This window comes from Dryobates pubescens, chromosome 22 (genome assembly GCF_014839835.1).
Source record: "Dryobates pubescens isolate bDryPub1 chromosome 22, bDryPub1.pri, whole genome shotgun sequence".
NCBI lineage: Eukaryota > Metazoa > Chordata > Aves > Piciformes > Picidae > Dryobates > Dryobates pubescens.
Genome location: NC_071633.1, coordinates 2,891,559 through 2,918,566, shown reverse-complemented (window position 1 = coordinate 2,918,566; position 27,008 = coordinate 2,891,559). Strand labels below are relative to the sequence as shown.

Genomic DNA, 27,008 nt, shown 5'->3' with positions numbered 1-27,008 from the left:
CAGGAAAGGACAACCAAGCCACAGCCTCTGCCACCTCTGACCACTCACAGGACCACCTCCAGCACCGCTGCCAGCACCACCTCCAGCACCACTGTCTCCAGACAGGCAATCTCCACCAGCAGCTCACAACTGCCTCTCACCAGGACATCTCCAACTCCCAGCTCTCCCTCTGCCCCCAGCAGCACTCTCAGCACCCTCCTCACCTCTCCCACCACTGCCACACTCTCCTCCACAGCAGCCCCAAACAGCAGCCCCAAGCCTACCCCTACCACCCTGAGCCCCAGGGCCTCTTCCACAGCACCAACTGCTGCAACAGAGCTCCCTGCAGCAGAGTCCTCTGCAGCCTCCACAGCCAAGACCAGCACAGTGCCATGGGCAGCTGCTTCTGCTTCCTCAGCTGTGTCCTCAGCATGGCCAAGCTCCTCCCAGCCTGGTAAGGCTCCCTCCTGCCCTCCCAGCTGCTTCTGCCTGCTCTTCCCAGCTCTCTCCCCTCCATCCTTCCTTCCTGTCTAGCAGCACAGGCAGCTCAGGCTGTTGTTTTGACTCCTGCTCTCTGCTCCTACTTCCATGGCCTTGGTGCTTGGCTGTGGCTGCTTTGGCATGGCCCTGGGCACAGCTCTGTGACATGGATCCTGCCCAGCCTCTCTGGGAGCAGCAGGTGGATGCTGTCTGTGTCCCATGAGTGGGAGAGACCCACAGGCAAAGAGGCTTCTCTGGCAGAGAGGCAGACACTGCTGGGCTGCTGGAGGTCCTCTCCTTTAGCTTGTGGAGGTTCTCCCTTTCTGTGAAGGGAAGGCAGATGGGAGGTTGAGGGCAGGAGACAGAAGCTCACTTCTCCCCTTTTGGATGGGGCTGGCAAGACCACCAGCAGCACTGCTGACAACACCACCTCCAGCACCTCATTTCCTTTGCCTTGGTGCTTTGCTGTGGCCCTGGGCACAGCTCTGTGACACAGAGCCTGCCCAGCCTCTCTGGGAGCAGCAGGTGGATGCTTTCTTTGTGCCATGAGTGGGAGAGACCTAAATGCAAAGAGGCTTCTCAGTCAGAAAGAGGAACACACTGCTGGGCTGCTGAGGAGCAACATTCAGGTTCTTCCCCTTAGTTTCTGGAGGGAAGGCAGATGGGAGGTTGAGGGCAGGAGGCAGCCTCACTCCTGCCCCTCTTGACAAGGCTGGCAAGACTCTGCCTTGCCTGTACCTGTCCCCAGCACAGGGCTTCTGCACACCTCCTTTACCTTCCCCTCTTGGCCTCCCACCCTCACTCAACCTCTGCTTTCCTCCTGGCAGCCTCCACCCAGGAAAGGACAACCAAGCCACAGCCTCTGCCACCTCTGACCACTCACAGGACCACCTCCAGCACCGCTGCCAGCACCACCTCCAGCACCACTGTCTCCAGACAGGCAATCTCCACCAGCAGCTCACAGCTGCCTCTCACCAGGACATCTCCAAGTCCCAGCTCTCCCCCTGCCCCCAGCAGCACTCTCAGCACTCTCCTCACCTCTCCCACCACTGCCACACTCTCCTCCACAGCAGCCCCAAACAGCAGCCCCAAGCCTACCCCTACCACCCTGAGCCCCAGGGCCTCTTCCACAGCACCAACTGCTGCAACAGAGCTCCCTGCAGCAGAGTCCTCTGCAGCCTCCACAGCCAAGACCAGCACAGTGCCATGGGCAGCTGCTTCTGCTTCCTCAGCTGTGTCCTCAGCATGGCCAAGCTCCTCCCAGCCTGGTAAGGCTCCCTCCTGCCCTCCCAGCTGCTTCTGCCTGCTCTTCCCAGCTCTCTCCCCTCCATCCTTCCTTCCTCAGCTCAGGCTGTTATCTTGGTTCCTGTGCTCTGCTCCCATTTCCATTGCCTTGGTGCTTTGCCATGACCACTTTGCTGTGGCCCTGGGCACAGCTCTGTGCCTGAGAGCCTGACCCCCTGTGTGGGAGGGTGTCCCAGACAGGGTGCCATTTATAAAGGGCATGGCAAACCTGGATATCAATGCAAATGTTAATCACTTTTGTGAGTATGCAAAATTGCCCAAACCAGGGGCTGCACTTTGGCCACAGCAACCCCAGGCAGTGCTACAGGCTGGGAGCAGAGTGGCTGAGAGCAGCCAGGGAGAGAGGGACCTGGGGGTGCTGGTTGATGGTAGGCTGAGCATGAGCCTGCAGTGTGCCCAGGGGGCTAAAAAGGCTGCTGGCAGGAAGGCCACAGGGGGCTGGGGCTGGGGCTGGCTCCAGCAGGACGACAGCCACAGGATGCTTCGTGATGAGCACTTGCTCTGTCCTGGGGAAACTGAGGCACAGCCAAATCCCAGCTGCAAGGGGAAGCAGGCTTGGCTCCAGCTCCAAGGCTGGTGGCTTCTCTAGCTTGCAGTGTGGGCTTGTGGCTTTATCCCAGGTGCTGGAGCGGGCACTGGAGGTGATGCAGCTCGAGGCAACTTCAAGCCAGACAGGTCCAAGCTGCTTCAAGCAAAGCAAGGCTTGGGCAAGGCACAGGCAACTAGACATCAGCCTGTATATAAATCTGGCTGGAATAGAGTAGAATGGAATGGAATGGAATGGAATGGAATGGAATGGAATGGAATGGAATGGAATGGAATAGAATGCAATAGACCGGAAAAGAGATTTGAGATCGTCCAGTCCAACCTCTCCCCCAGCACCATCTGATCAACTCAACCATGGCTCCAAGTGCCTCATCCAGGCTCTGCCTAAACACCTCCAGGGATGGTGACTCCACCACCTCCCTGGGCAGCACATTCCCATGGCCAATCTCTATTGCTGGGAAGAATTTCTTTCTAATGTTCAGCCTAAACCTCCCCTGGCACAGCTTGAGACTGTGTCCTCTTGTTCTGGTGCTGGCTGCCTGGGAGAAGAGACCAACCCCCACCTGGCTCCAACTTCCCTTCTGAGAGTTGGAGAGAGCAAGAAGGTCTCCCCTGAGCCTCCTCTTCTGCAGGCTAAGCAACCCCAGCTCCCTCAGCCTCTCCTCACAGGGCTGTGCTCCAGACCCCTCCCCAGCTTTGTTGCCCTTCTCTGGACACCTTCCATCAGCTCAACCTCTTTCCTAACCTGAGGAGCCCAGAACTGGACACAGGACTCAAGGTGTGGCCTGAGCAGTGCTGAGCACAGGGCACAATGACCTCCCTGCTCCTGCTGGCCACACTGTTCCTGATGCAGGCCAGGATGCCATTGGCCTTCTTATGCCCCTGGGCACACTGCAGGCTCCTGTTCAGCCTACTATCAACCATCACTCCCAGGTCCCTCTCTGCCTGGCTGCTCTCAGCCACTCTGCCCCCAGCCTGTAGCACTGCCTGGGGTTGCTGTGGCAAAAGTGCAGCCCCTGGCACTTGGATGTGTTCAATCTCCTGCCCTTGGAGACTGGACTGGGCCAGCAGGGTGACTAAAGGCAGCACAGGGTTACCCCATGGGGAGGGTTCTGCCAGGCTGTGGCCATAACAGGCAGCAACATAGGCCTGGCCAGGCAGGAGCAGTGGCCTTACACATGCCCTTACCCCAGCAGCAGGGGGGCTCACCACACATGCATGGTCCTGTCCCCTGTGCTCCTTTGCCTGCCTTACCCTGACTCCTGCAGGCAGGAGGGGGGAGGGGGACCATTGCCTAGACACTTCAGGGTCTGTCTGCATTTGTGCTGGGGCCTTTTGGCCCTACCATGACAGAGGCATCAGGTCATTCCTCTCCCTGTTTACTGGAGGCAGATAAACACAGCTGGAGAGGCTCCTCTTGCAGGTGCCTGTTGTGGAGCATCCTTCAGGCACTGTCCTTGTCCCTCTTCAGAGCAGAAGCTGGGTGGGGAGGCTTTGGCCAGAGCCCCCAGTCCTTCTTCTTGCCCCACAACACTCAGTGTGGCAAGACTCTGCCTTGCCTGTACCTGTCCCCAGCACAGGGCTTCTGCACACCTCCTTTACCTTCCCCTCTTGGCCTCCCACCCTCACTTAACCTCTGCTTTCCTCCTGGCAGCCTCCACCCAGGAAAGGACAACCAAGCCACAGCCTCTGCCACCTCTGACCACTCACAGGACCACCTCCAGCACCGCTGCCAGCACCACCTCCAGCACCACTGTCTCCAGACAGGCAATCTCCACCAGCAGCTCACAGCTGCCTCTCACCAGGACATCTCCAACTCCCAGCTCTTCCCCTGCCCCCAGCAGCACTCTCAGCACCCTCCTCACCTCTCCCACCACTGCCACACTCTCCTCCACAGCAGCCCCAAACAGCAGCCCCAAGCCTACCCCTACCACCCTGAGCCCCAGGGCCTCTTCCACAGCACCAACTGCTGCAACAGAGCTCCCTGCAGCAGAGTCCTCTGCAGCCTCCACAGCCAAGACCAGCACAGTGCCATGGGCAGCTGCTTCTGCTTCCTCAGCTGTGTCCTCAGCATGGCCAAGCTCCTCCCAGCCTGGTAAGGCTCCCTCCTGCCCTCCCAGCTGCTTCTGCCTGCTCTTCCCAGCTCTCTCCCCTCCATCCCTCCTTGTCTCCATCAGTCCTGTGTAGAACCACACATTGCCTGTGTCTCTGTTTCAGACCTTAACCCTCCCTTCCTGCTGCCTGAGGCCAGGCTGGCATCTGCTGCAGTCCTGCTCCTGGCTCTGGCTGGGATGGAGCCCATGCTGGCTGCTGGCAGGGTCCCTGCTGCTGGGGTAGATGCAAGCCCAAGGCAGTGCTGCTAGCACACAAGGGCTCTTGCTGAGGAGCACCAGCACAGCACCTGGGCCTCCTCAGCTTCTCCCTCTGCCTGCCAGGGAGTGAGCAAGGGGTGGACAGGTGACTGATCAGGCACACAGCCAGCACAGCAGAGCCAAAGTGGCCAAGGAGGCACTGCACCCCCCACATGGTTTCTCTGAGTGTTCCAGGGCAGGGGGGGAGGTTTAACCAAGCCCCATTGCTCAGAGCCTGGCTGCACACTGGCCACTGGTGGGAGGTGGTCAGCAGCTACCTCTGCATCTCATGGGTGCTGCTTGGTTTGCTTTGCCTTTGGTTTCTCCACTTCTACACGTCCTGTTTCTGGCCACCTGTAGCTCTCTCTGCTCTTGCACTCCTCATGCTCTCCTCACTCCCCATGCTCTCCTCACTCCCATGGAGGGGCACTCAGAAGTGGCTGTGTGGACACTCAGAATTCCACCAGGGTCAACCCACCCCTGACTGCCATGGCTGGGTCAGAGCAGGATGGGGAAGCTTAGGCAAGGACCCAGAAGTCCACTCCCTCCCCTCTTGGCTTCTGACCTTCACTCAACCTCTGCTTTCCTCCTGGCAGCCTCCACCCAGGAAAGGACAACCAAGCCACAGCCTCTGCCACCTCTGACCACTCACAGGACCACCTCCAGCACCGCTGCCAGCACCACCTCCAGCACCACTGTCTCCAGACAGGCAATCTCCACCAGCAGCTCACAGCTGCCTCTCACCAGGACATCTCCAACTCCCAGCTCTCCCCGTGCCCCCAGCAGCACTCTCAGCACCCTCCTCACCTCTCCCACCACTGCCACACTCTCCTCCACAGCAGCCCCAAACAGCAGCCCCAAGCCTACCCCTACCACCCTGAGCCCCAGGGCCTCTTCCACAGCACCAACTGCTGCAACAGAGCTCCCTGCAGCAGAGTCCTCTGCAGCCTCCACAGCCAAGACCAGCACAGTGCCATGGGCAGCTGCTTCTGCTTCCTCAGCTGTGTCCTCAGCATGGCCAAGCTCCTCCCAGCCTGGTAAGGCTCCCTCCTGCCCTCCCAGCTGCTTCTGCCTGCTCTTCCCAGCTCTCTCCCCTCCATCCTTCCTTCCTGTCTAGCAGCACAGGCAGCTCAGGCTGTTGTTTTGACTCCTGCTCTCTGCTCCTACTTCCATGGCCTTGGTGCTTGGCTGTGGCTGCTTTGGCATGGCCCTGGGCACAGCTCTGTGACATGGATCCTGCCCAGCCTCTCTGGGAGCAGCAGGTGGATGCTGTCTGTGTCCCATGAGTGGGAGAGACCCACAGGCAAAGAGGCTTCTCTGGCAGAGAGGCAGACACTGCTGGGCTGCTGGAGGTCCTCTCCTTTAGCTTGTGGAGGTTCTCCCTTTCTGTGGAGGGAAGGCAGATGGGAGGTTGAGGGCAGGAGACAGAAGCTCACTCCTGCCTCTCTTGACAAGGCTGGCAAGACTCTGCCTTGCCTGAACATTCCCCCTCCCCCTGGAATTCTGCCCAATTCCTTTACCTTCCCCTCTTGGCCTCCCACCCTCACTCAACCTCTGCTTTCCTCCTGGCAGCCTCCACCCAGGAAAGGACAACCAAGCCACAGCCTCTGCCACCTCTGACCACTCACAGGACCACCTCCAGCACCACTGCCAGCACCACCTCCAGCACCACTGTCTCCAGACAGGCAATCTCCACCAGCAGCTCACAGCTGCCTCTCACCAGGACATCTCCAAGTCCCAGCTCTCCCCCTGCCCCCAGCAGCACTCTCAGCACCCTCCTCACCTCTCCCACTACTGCCACACTCTCCTCCACAGCAGCCCCAAACAGCAGCCCCAAGCCTACCCCTACCACCCTGAGCCCCAGGGCCTCTTCCACAGCACCAACTGCTGCAACAGAGCTCCCTGCAGCAGAGTCCTCTGCAGCCTCCACAGCCAAGACCAGCACAGTGCCATGGGCAGCTGCTTCTGCTTCCTCAGCTGTGTCCTCAGCATGGCCAAGCTCCTCCCAGCCTGGTAAGGCTCCCTCCTGCCCTCCCAGCTCTCTGCCTTCCATCCTGGCTCCGTTTAGGAACTCAGGGCACTCAGATTTGGGCTTTTTGGTGCCTCTCTTCTGCTCCCCTCTCATTTGGCCTTGGTGCTTGGCTGTGGCTGCTTTGCTGTGGCCCTGGGCACAGGTCTCCCCCTGAAGCCTGAGCAGGCTCTCTGGGAGCAGCAGGTGGTACTTGTCCCTTCCCTCGAGGGGGACATGCATGTGCAGAGAGGTTCCCCTCCCAGTGAGAGGCAAGCAGAGCATTCAAGTGCTCTCCCTTCTCTTTATGGTGAAGTTGGATGGGGAGGTTAAATGCAGGAGCCCAGAGCCCACTGCTCCCTCTCACCCCACAAGCCTCAGTGCAGCCAGGTGCTGCCTTTCCTGCAAGTGCCTCTGGCTTGGGGATCCCCTTGACCTCCCTTCATCCTCCTCCTTGCCCTCAGTCAACCTCTGCTTTCCTCCTGACAGCTTCCACCCAGGAAAGGACAGCCAAGCCACAGCCTCTGCCACCTCTGACCACTCACAGGACCACCCCCAGCACCGCTGCCAGCACCACCTCCAGCACCACTGTCTGGAGGGAGAGCAGCCTGGCCAGCAGCACTGGAGTGCCTCTCACAAGGGTCTCTGCAAACCCCAGCTCCACCAGCAGCTCACAGCTGCCTCTCACCAGGACATCTCCAAGTCCCAGCTCTCCCTCTGCCCCCAGCAGCACTCTCAGCACCCTCCTCACCTCTCCCACCACTGCCACACTCTCCTCCACAGCAGCCCCAGCCACCAGCTCGATTCATGCCCTGATGTCCCTCACTACTTCCACTGCTGCCTCTCCTCAGACCACTCCACACTTTCCCTCCCCAAACACCACCCTTACTCCACATGGCCAAACCTCCTCCTTGGTAGTTCCTACCAGCATCTCTGCCAAGTCCACCCCAGCTTTAATCCCAGCTGTTTTGTCTACCACCATGACTTCTGCTCCCAGTGCCATCACTACTGCCTCTACAGAGGCCATGGGCAGGACCCCTCTGCAGACCACCACCTTAAGCACCACACGCACCACCTCCTTTCCTCCCACCTCCAGGCTTTCCACTGCTTTGCCTCCTGCTGTATCCCCAGCAGTGCCACAAGGTAAGGGAGCTCCATATCAGCTCCTCTCTCATGCTTGGGGTTTACATCTTTTCACAGGCTCAGAATGTAGGGCTTGGAGCCTGAAAAGATCACTGAGTCCATCCCCCTGCCAGAGCAGGATCGGCCAGGGCAGGTCACACAGGAAGACATCCAGGTGGGGTTGGAAAGTCTCCAGAGGAGACTCCACAACCTCTCTGGGCAGTCTGCTCCAGGGCTCCAGCACCTCCTCTGCTTCAGCTTGCCCCCAGTGCCCCTTGTCCTCTCACTGGACATCCCTGAGCAGGGCCTGGCTCTGTCCTCCCCACACTGCCCTGCACATCTTTATCACCAAGGAATGAGGTCACCCCTCAGGCTCCTCTGCTCCCAGCTAATGAGTCCCAGCTGCTGTCCTGCTCAGGGGGATGCTGTGCTCCCTTCATCATCTTTGTGGCTGGACCCTCTCAAGCAGTTCCCTGAGGTCCTTCTTGAGCTTTCAGGAGTGGCTGAATCTGTACATTACCTATTCCCTGGTCTGAGGCCACTGGTATTTGGCTCCATCTTTTCTTTCTGTCCTTTCTGCAGAGCAGTTGTCTGAAGTCTTTGGTTTCAGAACAGCAGCTTCCTGCTCTGCACTACCAAGTGTGAGTTCAGGGGGCTGACAGGGACAGCCACAGCAGTTCAGGCTTAAAATCCCAGTCAAGCAAAGGATGAAGGATCCTTTCCTTCTGAGGAGCTTACCTTGCAGTCCTCCTGTGAGCTCTGCCATGCTTCTCCTGCACACTGCAGCATGCTGTGCTGTCTCCTCTGCAGGATCCTCTTTTCTCAGCTTCCAAGGGGCTGTGCTGCTTTTGGCTCCTGTGCAGATCTAAACCCAAACAGACTCTGACCAACCAACCACCACATGGGCAAGTTCTGCCCAGGTTCACGTTAGGGGGGGCACAGAAAGCAGCTGCTCTGTGCTTTTAACTGGAGCTGTCCTGCTGCAAGATCTAGAGGAGCACAGCTGTGGGTGCACAAGAGACACCCACACATGTCCAGCTGCATTGTCTACAGGCAGCAGAGGCCTCCTTTCTAGAGCCATTGAGAGAAGCAAGGCAGGCAGCTTTCATCCAGCACTTCCTGGGACTGCTGCTGAGGGGAAGCTCATCGATGCTGAGCAGTGCTTCAAGGATGGGGGTCAGGAGGCTGGGGGCAGGCTTTGTTCAGTGGTGCCCAGTGACAGGACAAGGGGTGACAGCCACAAACTTGAACATAGGAAGTTGCAGCTAAAGATGAGGAGGAACTTCTTCAACACAAGGGTGCAGGAGCCCTGGAGCAGGCTGCCCAGAGAGGTTGTGGAGGCTCCTTCTGGGGAGACTTTCCAAACCCACCTGCATGCGTTGCCGGTGACCCTGCCTTGGCAGGAGGCTTGGACTTGGTGATCTCCAGAGGTCCCTTCCAAGCTCTACCATTCTGTGATTGTATCATTTTGTCTTTTTGCTTTTGCCAGGGCCCTGCAGAGAACACAGCTATGAAGAAACAATCACTTACAGAGGCTGCTCCACCAATGTCACTCTAAGCCGGTGCGAAGGCTCCTGCCCATCCTCCACACAGTAAGGGTGGCTCAGGGACTCTGCATACTGCACAGGGCCTCTATTCATCTCACTGGGGCAGAGCTGTTGGGTAACCACTGCTCCTCTAACACAGGGACAAATGGTTTAGGGCAACAAAGCTGGGGAGCTGGGGGTGTTCAGGCTGGAGAAGAGGAGGCTGAGGGAGACCTCATTGCTCTCTGCAGCTCCCTGAGAGGAGGCTGCAGGGAGCTGGGGGTTGAGCTCTTCTCCCTAGTCTCAGGGGATAGGAGGAGAGGACATGGCCTGAAATTGTGCCTGGGGAGGGCTAGGTTGGAGAGGAGGAAACATTTCTTTGCTGCAAGAGTGGTCAGGGATTGGCAGAGGCTGCCCAGGGAGGTGGTGGAGTCCCCACCCCTGGAGGTGTTCAAGAAACCTGTGGCCATGGCACTCTGGGACATGGTTTAAAGGCCATGATTAGGTTGATGGTTGGACTCCATAACCATAAACTGAAACAATTCTGTGTGGCTGGCCTCTACCCAGCAACACAACAGTGGCACTCAGGCTCCAAACAGCTGCTCTCAAACAGCCAAGGCAAAAAGAGTTACTCCCCCTGAACGCCCAGAGCCAGCGCAGCTGTCTCCTCAGTGTCTCCTGCTGGTGTAACCGGGGATGCTCCGGAGTCACCAGTGAGCTGTCCCCTCCGCGGTGCTGCTGGCTCACCCAGGGCTCTTCAGACAGGGAAGTGATGCTTCAGTAAAGCTGAACTCACCACAGCACCATCCCAGAGCTCAGCTCTTTGGGGGGGAAAAGCATTAAAAACCACACTGGTGATATGCCCAAGGAACCAAATTACTTCCAGGACAGGAAGGTGAGGGTTGGGCTTCTGTCAGAACTCATTCCAATGAGTCCTGGAGCCAAAAGCTGGCCCCTTCAGAGTGACTTCAGGTGGCCCCCAGCGCAGTGAAAACCAAGCAAGGGACTTTGTGTGTGGAGTTCTGAAGAGGGCTGTGAAGCCTGGGGGAAGGTTTCTGAGTTATGAAGGTTCATCATAATCAGGAGGAAAGTTGTGGTTAAAAACTGCTTTGTTTTAGTTGAACCCAAGGAGCCTTTTCTCCCCTTTCCAGAGGCTTGTACAAATCTATTTCCCCATCCCTCTCTTGTTCCTGTACCTGAATTCTACCCAACATTCATACAGCTTCCCACTGACAGAAAGGGATAGGAGCAGGTCCAGCAGCACAGCAGCTGAACAGTCAGGCAAAGAGCAGCCTAACAACAGCAGCACAAGCAGGAGAGCACCTGCCCCTCACCTGCCTGTCAGCCATGGCCTCACCAGCCTGTGCTTCATTCCTGCTAACTCAGCTACTCCTTACCTCACAGCCCAGACCTGGCACTCTGCAGTCATCAGCTGGGGTTCTGGTGCTAACAGCTCAGAGAAAGAGATTTGCCTTGCTCCAGAGGCTGTGCAAGAGACACACAGAGCTGAGCATCTTTGTTGGCAGACCAGAGCAGAGGCCTTGTGCAAACCACAAGCAGTGCAGTGCCCAGCCTTAAGAACACTGAAAGATGGCAGTCACTTGGTGAGTGGCAGGGACATCAAATCCTCTTTGCTCTCCAGCCTTAGGAGCTGCAAGCCCTGTGGGAGCACAGCCTTAGAGAGGCAGGCAGCAGCTCAGGACACCTACCTCCTGCAGCGGTCCTCAAGAGAAGCTGAAGCAGAGCCAAGTGCTGTGCTGTGCTGTTTGTAGTTCTGTAGCTGGCAGAAGCATTAAGCTCTGAAGGCTGTGCTCGTTCCTCTGAGCATTCCATCATACCACAGCATTCCAGCACCTGGAAACCTGCATCCCAGCCCTGAGTGCTCCTCCCTCTCTTCCCAACAGGTTTGACGTGCAGACGATGATGGTCAACACAGCCTGCGGCTGCTGTGCGCCGCAGCTGCTCCTGAAGCAGAGGATCCAGCTCCCGTGCCAGGACCCAGACAACCCTGGGAGAAGGCTCAGCACAGAACTGGTTGTGTTGAAGGGCTGCGTGTGCAAGGCTGACAGCTGCACACACTAGGCCAGGCCTGCAGCTGCCAGCTGGTTTTCATTCAGCACTGATCACCCTTGGGCACGGCACAGCCACTGCTGCTGGCTGGCAGAGCTCCTGGTACCGCCTGGGCAGGGCGGCCTCGCAGTGGGGCTTCCTGAGCAGCAGAGTGCCAATGCAATTAACTGAGAAATCATTGCTGATCAGGAGGGGGTTGGGGTGGTGGTGCAGGGCAGGAAAGCCAGAATGGGCACGGGGAGGGAAGGCCATGGCAGACACTGGCCTTGCTCTGGGCAGGGGGGTGGAAGCAGAGGCTAAGAACTGGCTGTGCACCGTGCAGCAACTGAAAATTGACTTCTAAATAAAGTAGAAGGAACTGAATTGCCTAACTGCTCATTATTTACCTCAAAATAGTCTGCTAGGCTCACTGCAGCTGGTCCAGGGCCTGTGGAACAGCCACTTCACCGAGATGAACAACTGCAGCACCCCGTTCCCCTTCCTTCCCAAACAGACACAGCACTTGTGCTTGCCCTCCACACACAGCTGCTGGCAGTAGCGAAGGGCTGCACAGACCAAAACCTGGGAGTGAGGCTTCCACAGGCACCCCTGAGGGGGTGGACACTTGTAGGAACATCATGAACAGACACACAGCAGCTTTTGGACCATCCAGAGATTTGCCAACCCTCCTCTGCATGAAAGCAAAGCCCCTGGGTGTGACAGGACAGAGGCAGCTCCCTCAGCGCTGCAGGCTGCTCGCAGGGAGTGCTCTTGACTGCTGGGATTGCAACCCATCCAAGCAGCTGCAGGGACACAGGAGCTGAAGAGTGCCCCAGGTATTGACTGGGCTTTGATGAAGGCTTAGGGAAGCACTGAGAGTCTGAAGCACATCTGGAAAGCTCAGGGGAGGTTACTGAACAGCTCAGATGCTCTTGGTTTACAGCAACATCAACTTGTTTGCCAAGCCCCACACGTGTGAGGTACAGGGGTGTGCTTCACAGCAGCTCACACCAGTCCACTGCAGCATCTGTTCCTGTCCTGACTCTTGGTTAGAGGAAGATTTTACATTCTTGGTTGGTTTTGGTTTGGGTTTGGTTGTTTTTAGACCAAAGTATTTTTAACACAACCAAACCCCACCAAAAATCCTTAAAGAAACTCACTGTGGGAGCAGAGATCTGCAGATCAGGCAAGACTCAGATGAACACAGCCCAGCAGCAGTTAGGAGAACAGAGGGAATGGATTGAGGAGGGCAGACTTAGACTGGAGATGAGGAAGAAATCTTGACAGTAAGGGTGGGGAGACACTGGCACAGGTTGCCCAGGGAGGCTGTGGATGTCCCCTCCCCGAAGGTGTCCAAGGCCAGGGCAACAAGGCTGGGGAGAGGCCTTGAGCACAGCCCTGTGAGGAGAGGCTGAGGGAGCTGGGGTTGCTTAGCCTGGAGGAGGCTCAGGGGAGACCTTACTGCTGTCTACAACTCCCTGAAGGGAGGTTGTAACCAGGTGGGGGTTGGTCTCTTCTCCCAGGCAAGCAGCACCAGAACAAGAGGACACAGTCTCAAGCTGCACCAGGGGAAGTCTGGGCTCAAAGTGAGGAGAAAGTTCTTCCCAGGAAGAGTAATTGGCTGTTGGAATGTGCTGCCCAGGGAGGTGGTGGAGTCCCCATCCCTGGAGGTGTTCAAGAGGGGCCTGGATGTGGCACTTGGAGCCATGGTCTAGTAGTCATCAGATGCTGGGTGACAGGTTGGACTTGATGATCTCTGAGGTCTTTTCCAACCTTGTTGATCCTATGGATGAGGCCCTGAGCAAGCTGGCCTGGTGGGAGGTGTCCCTGCCCGTGGCAGTGGGGTTGGGACTAGATGACCTTTAAGGTCCCTTCCACCTGCAGCCATCCTGTGGGCGCCCCATTGCACACCGCCTGCCAACCACTCCAGGCAAGTGCTCTGCCCACTTCCATGCCCCCAGAGCAAAAAAAACAGAAGAGAGGAGGAGAGTTTGGTTCCTGTTCTAATCATTTATTTAATCTTAATACGTTCTTCTGATGAATATAGTCTAATATATAGTCTTCTATATGAAAATTCTCCACTTAATTTGACAGAACTTTTGTTTTATACAAATAAGACAACCACCATAAATGTTACATACTGGAGTGTAGGTCAAGAATGAAGGTACAGCTACCTGGGTTTGCTATTCAGTTATTTTCTTCTCCCCTTTATTTTTTTTTCACATGTCAATGCCTGAAAATACTGTACTTAAAAAAAAAACCAACCCCAAAACAACCCCCCAAAAACAATAACACTGTTTACTGCAGAAATCACTTGTGTCTGCTCGACAGGATACATCACTTTGGTAAGTTAACCATCATTCACACACACACACACACACAACAGAAGGAAATAAATCATCAAGTATTTTGCCTTTAATTGGTTCACTTCTTTTCTGCTCATGGCTTGGCTGAGCCGACACTGAATACAAAGTGTGAACAATCAGAAGCTTAAACACGGTCACCACTGAGAAGACGCCGTTCCCCCCTCACCCTCCCTCCCTCCTTCCCACGTGTGTGTTTGTTTGGTTTTGAATGCACGTTTTAGCACAGCTTGAACCAAAGCAAAGTGACCGAAAAGTCGTGCAGTGTCTGGAGGTGTCCTTTAATGAGGGCGCAGAAGGCGTTCAGCGGGACAGATACACAGCAGGGGCCGGAAGAAATGCAACACAAGCTCCTCCCTTCTCTCTGCTCCCTTCAGCTCAGCACAGCTTTAGCGCAGCGGCCAACAGCAGGGTTAAGGTAACAGGAGAGCGAACAGACAGACACACGGCATCCAAAGGACAAAACAAACCTGGTCCTCAGCATTCCGCCAACGGCCCAACCCCACCGCAAGAACTGCTCACCGTGATTCTCCAAGACAATGTCTGTGATCAAAGAGCCCTGATTAGCTACTCGAAAGGCCATCAAAGGGCCGATTGTTCCACAGAGCCTCTGCAGAAGGCCAGGTCCCTAGCCAAGCTTTCAGCTCTAACACCCACAGCAACCAGCCCTCGCTGGAAAAACAAACCAAGTGTCTCCCCAAACCCAAGCACCACAGCCAAGCCCCTGCTCCTCATCAGCCTTCAAGCAAAGCAAATGAGAATCACCCAGTTCTGGCCTTTAGCTCAGAGCACCGAAGAAAACAGCAAGGCCTACTCAGTCCTGTAGAAGCCTGGCCCCTGCTGTGTGCTGGGCAGGCTGACAGGAGCCTCGTTACCATGGCTTTTCAACCTTACCCTTCACTCAAAACCTCCACTGCATGAGCTGCTTGGCTGCAACGCCTTGCAGATACCACTCTGGGGCTTCCTTTGACCTTGGGGAAATCTTGATTCGAGGTCCACTTCTCACCTTGTCAGCAGCAGCTGATTCCCTTCATGGTGTCCTGCAGCACCCACTGACAACCGCCCACAGCTCCTAACCGCACTGCCTCACTGCTTTGCTCCAGCAGCCTCTGCTGCACCTCAGGGCTCGAGCAGTGTGAGCCAAGGCTCTGTCCACTTCTGCAGAGAGGCTGTGAACAGTTGATTGCTGTGGGACGAGTTACAAAGGCTTTGGTTGTAAAAACCACTACAACAAAAGCCAAACATGACTCATGGGCCTTCCACTCTCAGTCTCAACACAAGCCTTCTGCACCACGTTGGGTCTGTCTTTCACCAGCACTGACGGGCAGGAAGCTGTCCAGGTATCAATCACTCAAACTCTTGAGTTTTGCCATTCCTGTACACTGGGGCAGGGGGGGAAATAATCATTGCTCAAACAGACATTTTCATCTAAAAGGGTGCATGCCTTACAGCCCTTCTAGGGCCCATTTCTTGCCACTTCTCCTTTTACACACCACCAGACTCTGCAGTTAGTTGCATCACATCATTAGGACTAGCACTTGCTAAGTCTGATGGGAAGCAGAGAGAACACAGAACAGAATGCTCAGCCTCAGTTGGACTAACAATGAACAAGCACAGACTCATTCACCACTCACCAGAGCAGCTCACCTCCTTATTTGGGGCAAGCAGAAGGACTGGGAACAGCTTTTGTGTTCAATCCACTTTCCAGAGCTCAGAAAGCATTCAGATGCAAAGGATTCCAGGACTGCTGTTTTCAGACTCTGGCCCTGTGGCATTTCTCAAAACCAAAGGCCGGTGACACTCAAAGGTTCGCTTGAAGCAGACGCAAACACACCTTGGAATCTCCCTTCCATCCAGGACAAGACTTGTGGCAACGTTCAACTTGACACAGTTCTGACTCTACAGGAGGATCTGAACCAGCCCTGCTGAGCAGCACTACCTTGAGAGCAGAGGGAGTGCCTGCTAAAGGCAGCATGTTCCTAGTCATTGCCAGCTGAAATCCTTGTCACCACATGGAAAGCCACTTCCCTTTAACGAGTTTAAAAGCCTGACCTCTGCAAAACAACAAACCCAGAAGGAGCACAAGGCAGCCCTCCCACTCCTTGGGGAGCACAGCATTAAAAGCCTTTTTTTCCCCTCCATGTAAAAAGTCACTTCCCTGTACTGTACATTTTTTTGTAGTCTCAATTTCAAACAAGGGTCAAGTCCTAATAAGGCAGGGAGCTGGTTAACATTGCAGTACTCAGACAGTGATGTACAAGACATTTATTTGCAGTATGATGACAGTGATATAAATGGGAAAACCAAAACTGACATGGTTAATATTAAAACTGCTCTGACAGCAATTCACATAACCTCTGAGATACAGCTTCTTTACTTGTCCGTAGTGTGAGCCTATACATCTGCAAGAGAGCACAAGAGAGTGGTTACTTTTGAAGCAGCTGGGGCACTAAGGGCATGCAGCCACCTAGGCAAAGCTACCAGGCTCTCTCTTGCTGCTCTGAGAAAGAGACCTCAAACATCCAGAGGCAGCTTTTCCAACCCACATCTCTAAAGCCTGGTGGAGTTTCCTTTGTTTCAGTATGTTTAGGCTCTGACAGCTTTGTTGGGTTTTTTCTTTACTAGTACTATGTTGTGGAGGACTCTTTAGACTCTGCTACTACTTCAGGAAACAGGAGACCTACTACCTGGATACTTACTGTGTCCAGTTCTGGGCCCCTCCGTTTAAGAGGGATATTCAGACACTTGAGTGTGTCCAGAGAAGGGCAACAAGGCTGGGGAGGGGTCTGGAGCACAGCCCTGTGAGGAGAGGCTGAGGGAGCTGGGGTTGCTTAGCCTGCAGAAGAGGAGGCTCAGGGGAAACCTTCTTGCTCTCTCCAACTCCCTGAAGGGAGGTTGGAGCCAGGTGGGGGTTGGTCTCTTCTCCCAGGCAACCAGCACCAGAACAAGAGGACACAGTCTCAAGCTGTGCCAGGGGAAGGTTAGGCTGGAGGTGAGGAGAAAGTTCTTCCCAGAAAGTAATTTGCCATTGGAATGTGCTGCCCAGGGAGGTGGTGGAGTCACCATCACTAGAGGTGTTTAAGAGGAGGTTAGATGAGGCACTTGGAGCCATTGTTTAGTTCACCAACAGGGTGATAGGTTGGGCTTGATGACCTTGAAGGTCTCTTCCAACCTGGTCTGGTCTATTCTATTCTATTCCTCTCTTTGGATGTTCTGTCTCATGCTAAGGCTATTAAGTGCTTTATTTGTTGCTGGATAGCAGTGCTGTGGGCTACAGGAGGAAGTTGCTTTTCCTAAGACGGACATAACCTCATTCATGTGCTAAGGTTGTCTTACAGGATGGTAACCATTGGAATGTGCTGCCCAGGGAGGTGGTGGAGTCACCATCACTGGAGGTGTCCAAAAAGGAATGGATATGGCACTTGGTGCCATGGTTTAGTTGTCATGAGGTGCTGAGTGATAGGTTGGACTTGATGATCTTTGAGGTCTTTTCCAACCTTATTGATTGTAGGATTCTACCCAAAACATGTTCTTAGTCCTCAGTGAACTTTATTAAGCCTCTTTCACCATGCATGAATAAAAACATTCCTAACTTTTGGGTTTGTTTCCTTTTCTTTTTTAGCCAATATTCTCTTGTTGATTTCTAGTGCCCAAGGGAAATACACTTCATCTTGTCCAAGGTATATAATCAGCAGCATGCCTTATGAGGAGAGGCTGAGAGCCCTGGGGCTGTTTAGTCTGGAGAAGACAAGACTGAGAGGGGATTTAATAAATGTCTATAAATATCTGAGGGCTGAGGTCAAGAAGGAGGGGACAGGCTCTTCTCACTTGTACCCTGTGACAGGACAAGGGGCAGTGGATGGAAACTGCAGCACAGGAGGCTCCACCTCAACATCAGGAAGAACTTCTTTACCACAAGGGTCACAGAGCACTGAAACAGGCTGCCCAGAGAGCTTGTGAAGTCTCCTGCTCTGGAGACTTTCCAGCCCTGTCTGGATGTATTCCTGTGTGACCTGTGCTGGATTCTATGGCTCTGCTCTGGCAGGGGTTTGGACTCACTCTCCAGAGGTCACTTCCAACCCCTAACATCCTGTGACCCCATGAAATGTCTCCAACCTTCAAGAGATGAGCCTCCACAGGCAGTTGAGAACACTGCAATGAACTCTTCCAATAGGTTAAGAACTACTGTGAAGCAGCACCTTACCAAACTGGGGCAGGACCAGCTGCTGCATTTTGCAGCCACACTTAGCTACTGCAACAGTGACTTTAAGCTAACACCTGCAGGAGTTTCAGAGACACACACTTTGATCAAAGAAGAGCTTGTATTTGAGCTGCAGATACTTGGGTACCTGTGCCTGGAGATTAGGTTCAAGGCGCAGCAAGCATCCAATCTGAGTAGTTTTCGTATGGATGATGCCAGCACCAACAAAGTTAGCAGGATTGGGATCTACCTCCTCAAGCAGGGCTGATCCAAAGCCAATTATCTGTGAAAGAAACCCAGAAGACTTAGAGATGAGGACAACAGGACACCAACACCAAGTCTAGGTGAGCACAGGCACCGCCAACACAGGGAGGAGGCCAATTTTTCTTTCAAGACATTAAAGAATGTTCAAGACATTAAAGAATCATCCAACACCTATTTTAATCCCACAAACTGTTGAAGTGAGAGTGACCCTGACAGTGGGTTGTTCCTGGGGGAACAAAAAGGTTCCTCTTGAAAACTACTGAGAAATAAGTTAAATTCAACCCAAGTCTCTCCTGGTTTTATTAAAACCAGTCCTGGCTCTCAGCAGTCTCTTCTGTTATGCCCAAGGCAGACAGTTCTACAACAAGTTGCTTTCCTCTGTTCCAGCTGGTAATTCTGCTATAGTTAAGGCTTGAAGCATTTTCCAGCTCAGTGTTAAGCACTAAATTGGGTGTTTTCTGAAGCAGCTTCAAGCAGCCTGGCCAGCAATCGAGAGGCGACTCCGGCACTCCGCCCTGGTGAGACCTCACCTGGACTGCTGCACCCAGTTCTGGAGCCCTCAGCACAAGAGGGACACAGACCTGATGGCACAGGTCCAGAGCAGGGCCATGGGCATGATCAGGGGGGATGGAACACCTCTGCTACAAGGACAGGCTGAGGGAGCTGGGGTTGTTCAGCCTGGAGAAGAGAACATTCCAAAGAGACCTAATAGCAGCCTTCCAGTACCCAGCCAGCCAACCAAGAAGGCTGCAGAGGGACTCTTTACAAAGGCCTGCAGTGGTAAGACAAGGGGCAAGAGTTTCAAACTAACACTCAGATTGGATGTTAGGAACAAGTTCTGCACCATGAGGGTGGTGGAACACTGGAACAGGTTGCCCAGGGAGGTAGTTGAGGTCCCATCCCCGGGGATATTCAAATTCAGGCTCAACAAGGCCCTGAGCAACCTGATCTGGTTGAGGATGTCCCTGCTGACTGCAGGGGGGTTGGTCTGAATGACCTTTGGAGGTCCCTTCCCACCCAAACCATTCCATGACTCGATGATTCCAGCTGCTATTGAGGACTGTACCTCATTCAAGCCTCACTGAGGCAGTCCACTCAAGCCAGCAGTGCCCAGGGCCTCTTATACCAGCTGGTGTGGGCTGTACTAGGATGATGCAAGTGCCACTTAAACCAAGATGAATAAAACCTGCTGATAGCACTACCCTCACATCATGAATTCAAAGTATCACACTGCCACCCACCTTTGCTTTTGTGATCTCTGCATCCATGGGGTGCTTTGCTTTAAAGATGTTCTGGACTTCTTGTTTTGGGCTGCAAGACAAAGCCAGATGAGCTCGTGGTGTAACACCTGCACTACACACAGCACTGCTGAAGAGCAAACTCTTACATTGGGAGAGTTTGTAACTCACAGCATCAAGGATGGGAGAGGGCACTGCACCACCCCCATTCACTGTGTGCCCTTTTCCCTCCTCTGACCCACCACAGAAGTCCCAGCCCCAAGTCCTGACAAAGTCTTACTTGCTCAGTTGCTTCCAGCGCTGAAAAAAGTCTTGAGAAGACATCTCTGTGGGCTGGAAAAATTTATTCAGTGTGATGGGTAACTTCACTGAGAGGTTCTGAAATGTTCCACCATACCTGCAGAGGGAACAGAGAGCACATGGTGTGTGCTGCAGTGCCAGCCCACAGCAACCAACCAGCTGAGGACAGGCACCAAGGTGGAGCTGCTTGGCTGCAGTCCATCAACATGTCCTGCTGGGAGCCAGCCTACAGCCAGCTCTGCTGAGGCACTTGCTGCAGCTCAGGGCAGCTTGGCACAGCCAGGGGCTGCTCCTAGCAGGCAGAAGCTGCTGGGGACAGATCCTGCCAAGGGCTGAGCTGCAGAAAGCCTCTGCCTGAGACTTGCTCCTGGGCACACCAAGGGCACTGCCACAGCTTGGGGGCAGGAATGCAGAGGTGGAGCTGTGGGGAGGAGCAGCCAGGACAGGGGACCTTCAGGTGCCCCCCAAGGGATTGCAGCCCATGGAGGGCATCTCCAGGAGCAAGCTGAAGGACCACCTTCAATGGCTGGTATCCAAAGACAACTCTGACCCTTCTGCCTTTGGTCCTGAGCTCTGTGTTCCAGAAGCTAGCTCATGAATCTGGTTCCCATCTGCTGCTGAGTCCAGTCTGAGCCTTGCCCAGTGCCTGCCCCCAGCAGCAGTGGTGCCAATGGTGCTGTCATTGCCACCAGGGCTGGGTTCCATGTTAGTTTGTGTCTCTGTTTCATGGGGTTGTTCTCATTCCCATCCCAGCTGGTTCAGTTTCTTTCCCACCCCATCAGTCTCTCTCCCTTTTTCCATATGGGAAGGTAGAGGAGATCATGGTGGCCAGCACAGCCCTGCCCCTTGACATGATGTTATTTGTTAGGTACAGCTTTAATCCACTGTTAAATAAATGGCTCTGCTTGGATGTCAACAAAAGTGAACCGGCAGAACTTCTAACAAAGACCTCAGCTTCCAACAGAGTTTTTAATCTCTCTGTAGCACTCAAAATGGTGAAAACATATCCCTCTAAAAACATACCAGTAAGAACCAGTTTAAAACTGAAGTAGCAGAACATAGCCTGGAAATCAGGATTTGCAAAAGGCTGATGTTGAGAACAGCATCATTCCAAGTGGATGCTTTACCTCCTCTGGTAACTTAAAGCTCCATTTTTCAACTAAGTCTACCCAAGAGAGCTCTGCATCCATATTTCACACTTCAGTCATGGGACCAGAACAAGTGCCACATCTTGGAGAGCAGCCAGGCAGAGAGGGACCTGGGGGTACTGGCTGACAGCAGCTGAACATGAGCCAGCAGTGTGGCCAGCAGGAGCAAGGAAGTCATTCTGCCCTGAACTCAGCACTGGTTAGGCCACACCTTGAGTCCTGTGTCCAGTTCTGGGCTCCTCAGTTTCAGAAGGACATTGAGACACTTGGAGGTGTCCAGAGAAGGGCAACAAGGCTGGGGAGAGGCCTTGAGCACAGCCCTGTGAGGAGAGGCTGAGGGAGCTGGGGTTGCTTAGCCTGGAGGAGGCTCAGGGGAGACCTTCTTGCTCTCTCCACCTCCCTGAAGGGAGGTTGTAGCCAGGTGGGGGTTGGTCTCTTCTCCCAGGCAGCCAGCACCAGAACAAGAGGACACAGTCTCAAGCTGTGCTAGGGGAGGTTTAGGCTCAAGGTGAGGAGAAAGTTCTTCCCAGAAAGAGTAATTAGCCATTGGAATGTGCTGCCCAGGGAGGTGGTGGAGTCCCCATCCCTGGAGGTGTCCAAAAATGGGTTGGATGTGGCACTTAGAGCCATGGTTTAGTTGTCAGGAGGTGTTAGGTAACAGGTTGGACTTGATGATCTCTGGGGTCTTTTCCAACCTGGTTGATTCTATGACCTTCCACCTAACTGATTTCCCCAGCACTTGAAAGCTGTGTTTTACCTGAATTGAATGTTCAGGATGGGAGCTTCCATGAAGTCTGACACACACTCGATGTTCACGACCTGCTGAACCTGTGCCCCTCCATCCACTGTGGGGTCAACAGGTTTTGTCTGAAGATTGAGGCGTAGCAAGTGGTTAAGGAAACTGATCACTGAATCCATAGCTCAAAGAGAGGACAGCAAAGCTTCCCATGACTGCATGAGCAATTAGCATGGTGTCCACTCACACTCTACATGCTACTGAATATTCAAAGCTTAACTCTTGCACAGGAAATAAGTGGTTGGCTGTTTCTCCACCCTGACACACCTAGAAGCAGTATCCCCCCACAATGCTCAGTTATCTGGATGTTCTTAAAGGTGCCCTCAAAGACTGATGAGGGCATAGGCAGTGTTCACAAGAAAGCCCACTGCAGTGTCTCATTTTCATGTAGACCCTACAGCAATGCTTTGATTGAAACAAGCTTGATTACAGTCTCCTAGAAACCCTACAATTTCAACCCCAACTGTTAAGGACAAGCTGGTTTAAAGTATCATCCTCTTTGTGCACATGGATTCTTCTACCTCCATCTCAGGTCTGAGGTTATCTGCTAATGCAGGACTTGAAGGACACCACATCCTCCTACAATGGGCACTGCTGCTGCTGAACCCACTACAGTTTTGGGGCCCTTGCTACAAGAAGGACATTAAGGTGCTGGAGTGGGTCCAGAGAAGGACAAAGCTGGTGAAGGGTCTGGAGAGGTTTGGTGAGAAGCAGCTGAAGGAACTGGGATTGTTTAGCCTGCAGAAAAGGAGGCTGAGGGGAAACCTTCTCACTCTCTCCAACTCCAAAGGAGGCTAGAGCCAGCTAGGGGTCAGTCTCTTCTCCCAAGGAATGAGTGATAGGACTCAAGTTGCACCAAGGGAGGTTTAGGCTGGACATAAGGAACAATTTCTTCCCTGAAAGGGATGTCAAGCACTGGAACAGGCTGCCCAGGGAAGAGATTGAATCCCCATCCCTGGAGGTGTTTAAAAGACCCAGAGATGTGGTGCTGAGGGCCATGGTTTAGCACCAGACTTGGCAGAGTTAGAGAGTGGTTGGACTGGCTGATCTGAAAGGGCTTCTACAACTAAAGTGATTCTGTGATTCTTTCTATGCTCTAAGCCCTGCTACTTGATGACAGTGGAGAAAGCTAGAGTTACAATACTTATTCAGCCTAGTTTCCTCCTGATTTCAACAGCAGAATTTGTGTTTATAGCAGAGCTTTAAGGAGCTCAGGACCTGCTCTTTAGAAACCTGCTGACAACTCTTTGTTTCTTCTCTTTCAGGGACAGCATGCCTTGATGCAGCAGCTGTGTCACAGTGTTGTGCAGCACAGGACACAAATCCCCAGTGAGAACAGACACATGCTACTGCATTTAAGGATATTGGACTGTAGCTCATCTGAGCAGATTACTGTTGGAGTGAAATTCAAGAACTGTGTTGATGTCTTGTTACCATAGAATATGAACATCCGCCCTGAAAAGAAGAGAAGACTTTTTTTTAGGCACATCCCATGCAAACACCTTGACCTGCTTGTGCTTCCTGGAGCTGACACATTGTACCTCCAGCTTTTCAAAAACAGAGCATGCTTTGTGTCACTCAACTAGTCACAGTTCACAAGGAAACAACAGATTAAAACCAAACCATCAGACCCTTCCCACAGCAGCTGTCCCAAAGGCAGTTAAATCAATCAGTGGAAGTCTCCCAGTTGTCAAAGAACTTTACTCTGGTTACTTAACTGGTAGCAAAGTAGTGCAGAAGGGGAGAAGCAAGCAATCCTAGTGCTGTCCTGTGTGAGTCCCAGCTCCTTCCTAGATGTTTTCATTATCTTGGGCATTAATTAAGACAGCCACGTCTGAAGCATATTGTGTATCATATTATTACAGTAAGCTGCACTAGGGGCCAATGGCATCCTGGCCTGCATCAGGAACAGTGTGGCCAGCAGGAGCAGGGAGGTCATTCTGCCCCTGTACACTGCACTGGTTAGGCCACACCTTGAGTCCTGTGTCCAGTTCTGGGCTCTTCAGTTTAGGAAGGAGGTTGAGGTGCTGGAAGGTGTGCAGAGAAGGGCAACGAAGTTGGTGAGGGGCTTGGAACACAGCCCTGTGAGGAGAGGCTGAGGGAGCTGGGGTTGCTTAGCTTGGAGAAGAGAAGACTCAGGGGAGACCTTCTTGCTCTCTCCAACTCCCTGGAGGGAGGTTGTAGCCAGCTGGGGGTTGGTCTCTTCTCCCAGGCAGCCAGCACCAGAACAAGAGGACACAGTCTCAGGCTGTGCCAGGGGAGGTTTAGGCTGGAGGTTAGGAAGAAGTTCTACACAGAGAGAGAGATTGCCCATTGGAATGTGCTGCCCGGGGAGGTGGTGGAGTCACCATCATTGGAGGTGTTCAGGAGGAGACTTGATGAGGTGCTTGGTACCATGGGTTAGTTGTTTAGGTGGGTTGGATATGATGTTCTTGAAGGTCTCTTCCAACCTGGTTTATTCTATTCTATAATAAGGGAGAAGTATTCCTTGCTGTACCTTTTGTACCAACTGCACCAAGTGTCCCTTGCTGTATCAACCTTACAACTGAGCAGCAAAAGCTGGAGTTACAGTTTGACTTCACGCTCTCATTTCACCTCAGCTATCAAGCAGCCAAAAAGCCGACTGAAACAAGAGCCCAGGGACACACACAGACAGTGAAGAACTTAAGAGAGATTAGGCTTGAAATCACAACTCTCTCTTGAGGAGCTGAAAATTAAGTTGTATCTGCACTGTGGGGGGGTTGGCAGGCACTTGGCCTGCAAGGTCTTACCCAGGTTCTGCCGAAACTCGGATTTCAATCCAATCTGTAGCAACTGATTTTCAAATAAGACCCCGTTGTTTTTACACACAAACCTAGGGAAAGAGAAGGAGAAATGGGCTCTAAGCGGAGCTGCAGTAACATTGAGAGCCACAACATTCAAGGTTTACAGAGAGGATGAAGAGTGTGGTTAACCTAGAGTGCATCAGTCTGTGAGAGAGGCCTTTGCAGAAGACTGCAGTTAGAGGAAGAGAGTTTTACAAGCAAAACCACCACTTGTAGGACACTAAGAGAGCTGAATTTGTTGGGTAGGATGCCTGAGAGGCTACGAAGGAAGCCACAACATGCTATGTACACACACACTGTCTATAAAGGACCAGGCAACAGGCTAGGATTCACATTCTTGACAACCCCTGAAACTCATTAGGTTGGTGCAGAATTGGAAAGTCTGAAGCTTTGACTGTTTAGACCTGGAAGAAAAAAGAATCCCACTTCTGTGTCATGTGAGTCAACTGAGAGCTGTATTTTTTTCCCATTTTGAGAGAGGAAGCCCATTCTGCAGTGGTTTCAGTCCCTTTCTGTCACCCTCCACTTAAAAGCAGAGGAGGTGGTCAGTGAACATCAGCCTTCTGCATACAAGGCACTTGAAACACTCCAAAATAGTAGTGCTTTTTGCTGGTTTTCCTTGGTTTGTCACCAGTTGCAAGAGGTAACATACAAGAGGCATTGTCTCATTTTAGAGCAGTGTGTGATAGCACTGACTGGTAAAGGCAACTCTAACCTGGGTATTCATGAGCTTGTCATAACATCCACAGCATCTACAGAGGTGCTCTAGTCACAAGCCTGACAGCACACGTTTCTCTACTTCTGCTGGTATTAAGTCAATGCACAAATATAGTTTGGTTTTATAGCTATATTCTGGCAGTTGCCCAGCCTTGCAAGGTTTTAGTATTGCTTACTTGTGGAAAAGCTCATCAGCATCATGCACAGTATCAGCTGGTTCCTCAGAAACTACCTCAGATGAAGCCAGGTCAGGGCTAGTTCAGGCAGCACAAAGGAAGAAAGGCAGTAGCGACAGAGATAGGAGTTAGTAAAGACAGCTTAGTGCTTAGTTATTTCTTTTACCTCCTTCCTCAAAAATGGCACTGCTGAGTTTAATGCATGGAAAATTTATTAGCTGCCCTAGCTCAGTACACCTAGAAAGGTTTGAGGCATTAGGCAATGTTCTCCCCCATTTCTCTCCCCCATCCCACCCCTCCCTGATTGTCAGGAACCAGCAATTCTTCCCCGAGACAGAGGGCAGCTGAAGGCGTTCAGGAGCTTCAGTTTATACCTCTTAAAGAACCAAGTCCTTTTAGGTGTTTAATTGTGACAGCAAGAGAGTTTCAGTGCAAAACCGTAACTGGAGATATATATCAGCTACCACAAATGTGCACTTTGAAGCAGAGACCTCACCGACCTTAGTGGCACCTCACAGCCAGTTCTCAAACACACCCAAGAGATGCAATAGACAGGTGGACAACAAACAACTTACCCAAGGAACAGAAACAAAAGTGACAAGAGCACTAGAAAGAGGCAGCAAACTGTAAAAGGCAACTTCTCAGTGCCATTAGAGAAGCATTTCATCTACAGACAGACCAAGGGGTTAAGCAAGGATGCATTTTCTTCTGCAGAAACAAAAAACTCCTTTTAGGTAACTCTTGCTTACAGAGCTACCAGTACCAAGGCTTTTTTGGGTTGGGTTGGGTTTTTTCCCCTTCTTCTTTAAAGGAAAAAAGAAAAAGGAAAGAAAAAGCTCTAACAAGCTTCTTAGAGTCCTGGTGTTGTACAGCATGGTCAAACATCACTCAGCATCTTCCAGGAGGAACACAGGATCAAGTCTTCATTACTGCAAACCTGCAACAATGCCCTGCCTGCTGCAATGTTCTGATCAAAACCTCCATGACCCAGGTCAATCAGTTTCACTGATGACATCCTCTCTGTTAAGATGCATTGCAAATGTCATGTTACCATTCAGAGTTTGGTCCTCGACAACAGTAACTCACACTCTGGTCAGCAAGAGGATGGGTTTGTAAAGACATTCTGTGGCCTTTCACTACAGCCACAGTGGCTTTTAACAGTGACAGGATGAATAGCATTCTACCTTCTCTACCCTTGGCAATATCATTAAGAAGATACTTGTCTCAAATACTCTTAAAACACACCAATGCACAAGGCAGTAGTTTGGGGTTTTTTTTAACCCCCTTTTTGACATCTGTTTGTCAGATAGCAGCAGAATAATTTAAGTCTATCTTGACACTCTGAGCACCAGTATCTCTGGATATGATCCATCTCACCGTTCCAGTATCAGCTTGCTGTAAGTGCAGAGACCCAAGAATACTTCATGGAAAGAAGACAAGAATAAACATATTCATATCAGGCCAGAGAACACCCAACTGCAAGATGTAACTGGATGCACAAGCAGCTCAGTTTGACAACGAGGCAAAGCCAGCACAAAACCTAAGTGATACTGCAGTTATATCCTCAGGTTGGTGACTACAGACTCAGTTCTTCCATAAGCAGAGGCATTCAAT

The 27,008-nt window shown here is 52.8% G+C and overlaps 2 protein-coding genes across 6 annotated transcripts in view; one reads left to right on the top strand and one right to left on the bottom strand.

Moving 5' to 3' along the window:
- The first annotated feature begins 1,963 nt into the window (after window positions 1–1,963).
- Window positions 1,964–11,399, top strand: LOC128898369 (mucin-2-like). Its single transcript, XM_054172003.1, has 4 exons — window positions 1,964–2,003; window positions 3,965–4,400; window positions 5,250–5,720; window positions 11,222–11,399. Exons 1-4 carry the CDS (start codon window positions 1,964–1,966, stop codon window positions 11,397–11,399), a joined length of 1,125 nt encoding a protein of 374 aa, XP_054027978.1.
- A 4,310-nt stretch (window positions 11,400–15,709) lies between these two features.
- Window positions 15,710–27,008, bottom strand: part of AP2A2 (adaptor related protein complex 2 subunit alpha 2) — a 58,275-nt gene continuing 46,976 nt past the window's right edge. For 3 of the 5 annotated variants that reach the window (XM_054171531.1, XM_054171533.1, XM_054171532.1), the window contains exons 16-23: window positions 25,395–25,472; window positions 24,448–24,530; window positions 23,042–23,131; window positions 21,638–21,761; window positions 19,713–19,829; window positions 19,436–19,505; window positions 18,079–18,213; window positions 15,710–16,131 (exon numbers count right to left, since the gene is read on the bottom strand). In XM_054171531.1, the coding sequence (XP_054027506.1) occupies window positions 16,054–16,131; window positions 18,079–18,213; window positions 19,436–19,505; window positions 19,713–19,829; window positions 21,638–21,761; window positions 23,042–23,131; window positions 24,448–24,530; window positions 25,395–25,472 (775 nt within the window). In that variant the 3' untranslated portion in view covers window positions 15,710–16,053. The remainder of the gene's footprint in view (window positions 16,132–18,078; window positions 18,214–19,435; window positions 19,506–19,712; window positions 19,830–21,637; window positions 21,762–23,041; window positions 23,132–24,447; window positions 24,531–25,394; window positions 25,473–27,008) is intronic. The other 2 variants (XM_054171534.1, XM_054171535.1) reach the window with 1 other exon arrangement.

Coding starts and splice junctions, on each gene's coding strand:
- LOC128898369 (XM_054172003.1), top strand. CDS start 1,964: ATGGCAAACCTGGATATCAATGCAAATGTTAATCACTTTT. Junction 4,401..5,249: donor GCATGGCCAAGCTCCTCCCA/GCCTGGTAAGGC, acceptor CTCTGCTTTCCT/CCTGGCAGCCTCCACCCAGG. Junction 5,721..11,221: donor AAGGCTCCCTCCTGCCCTCC/CAGCTGCTTCTG, acceptor TCTTCCCAACAG/GTTTGACGTGCAGACGATGA.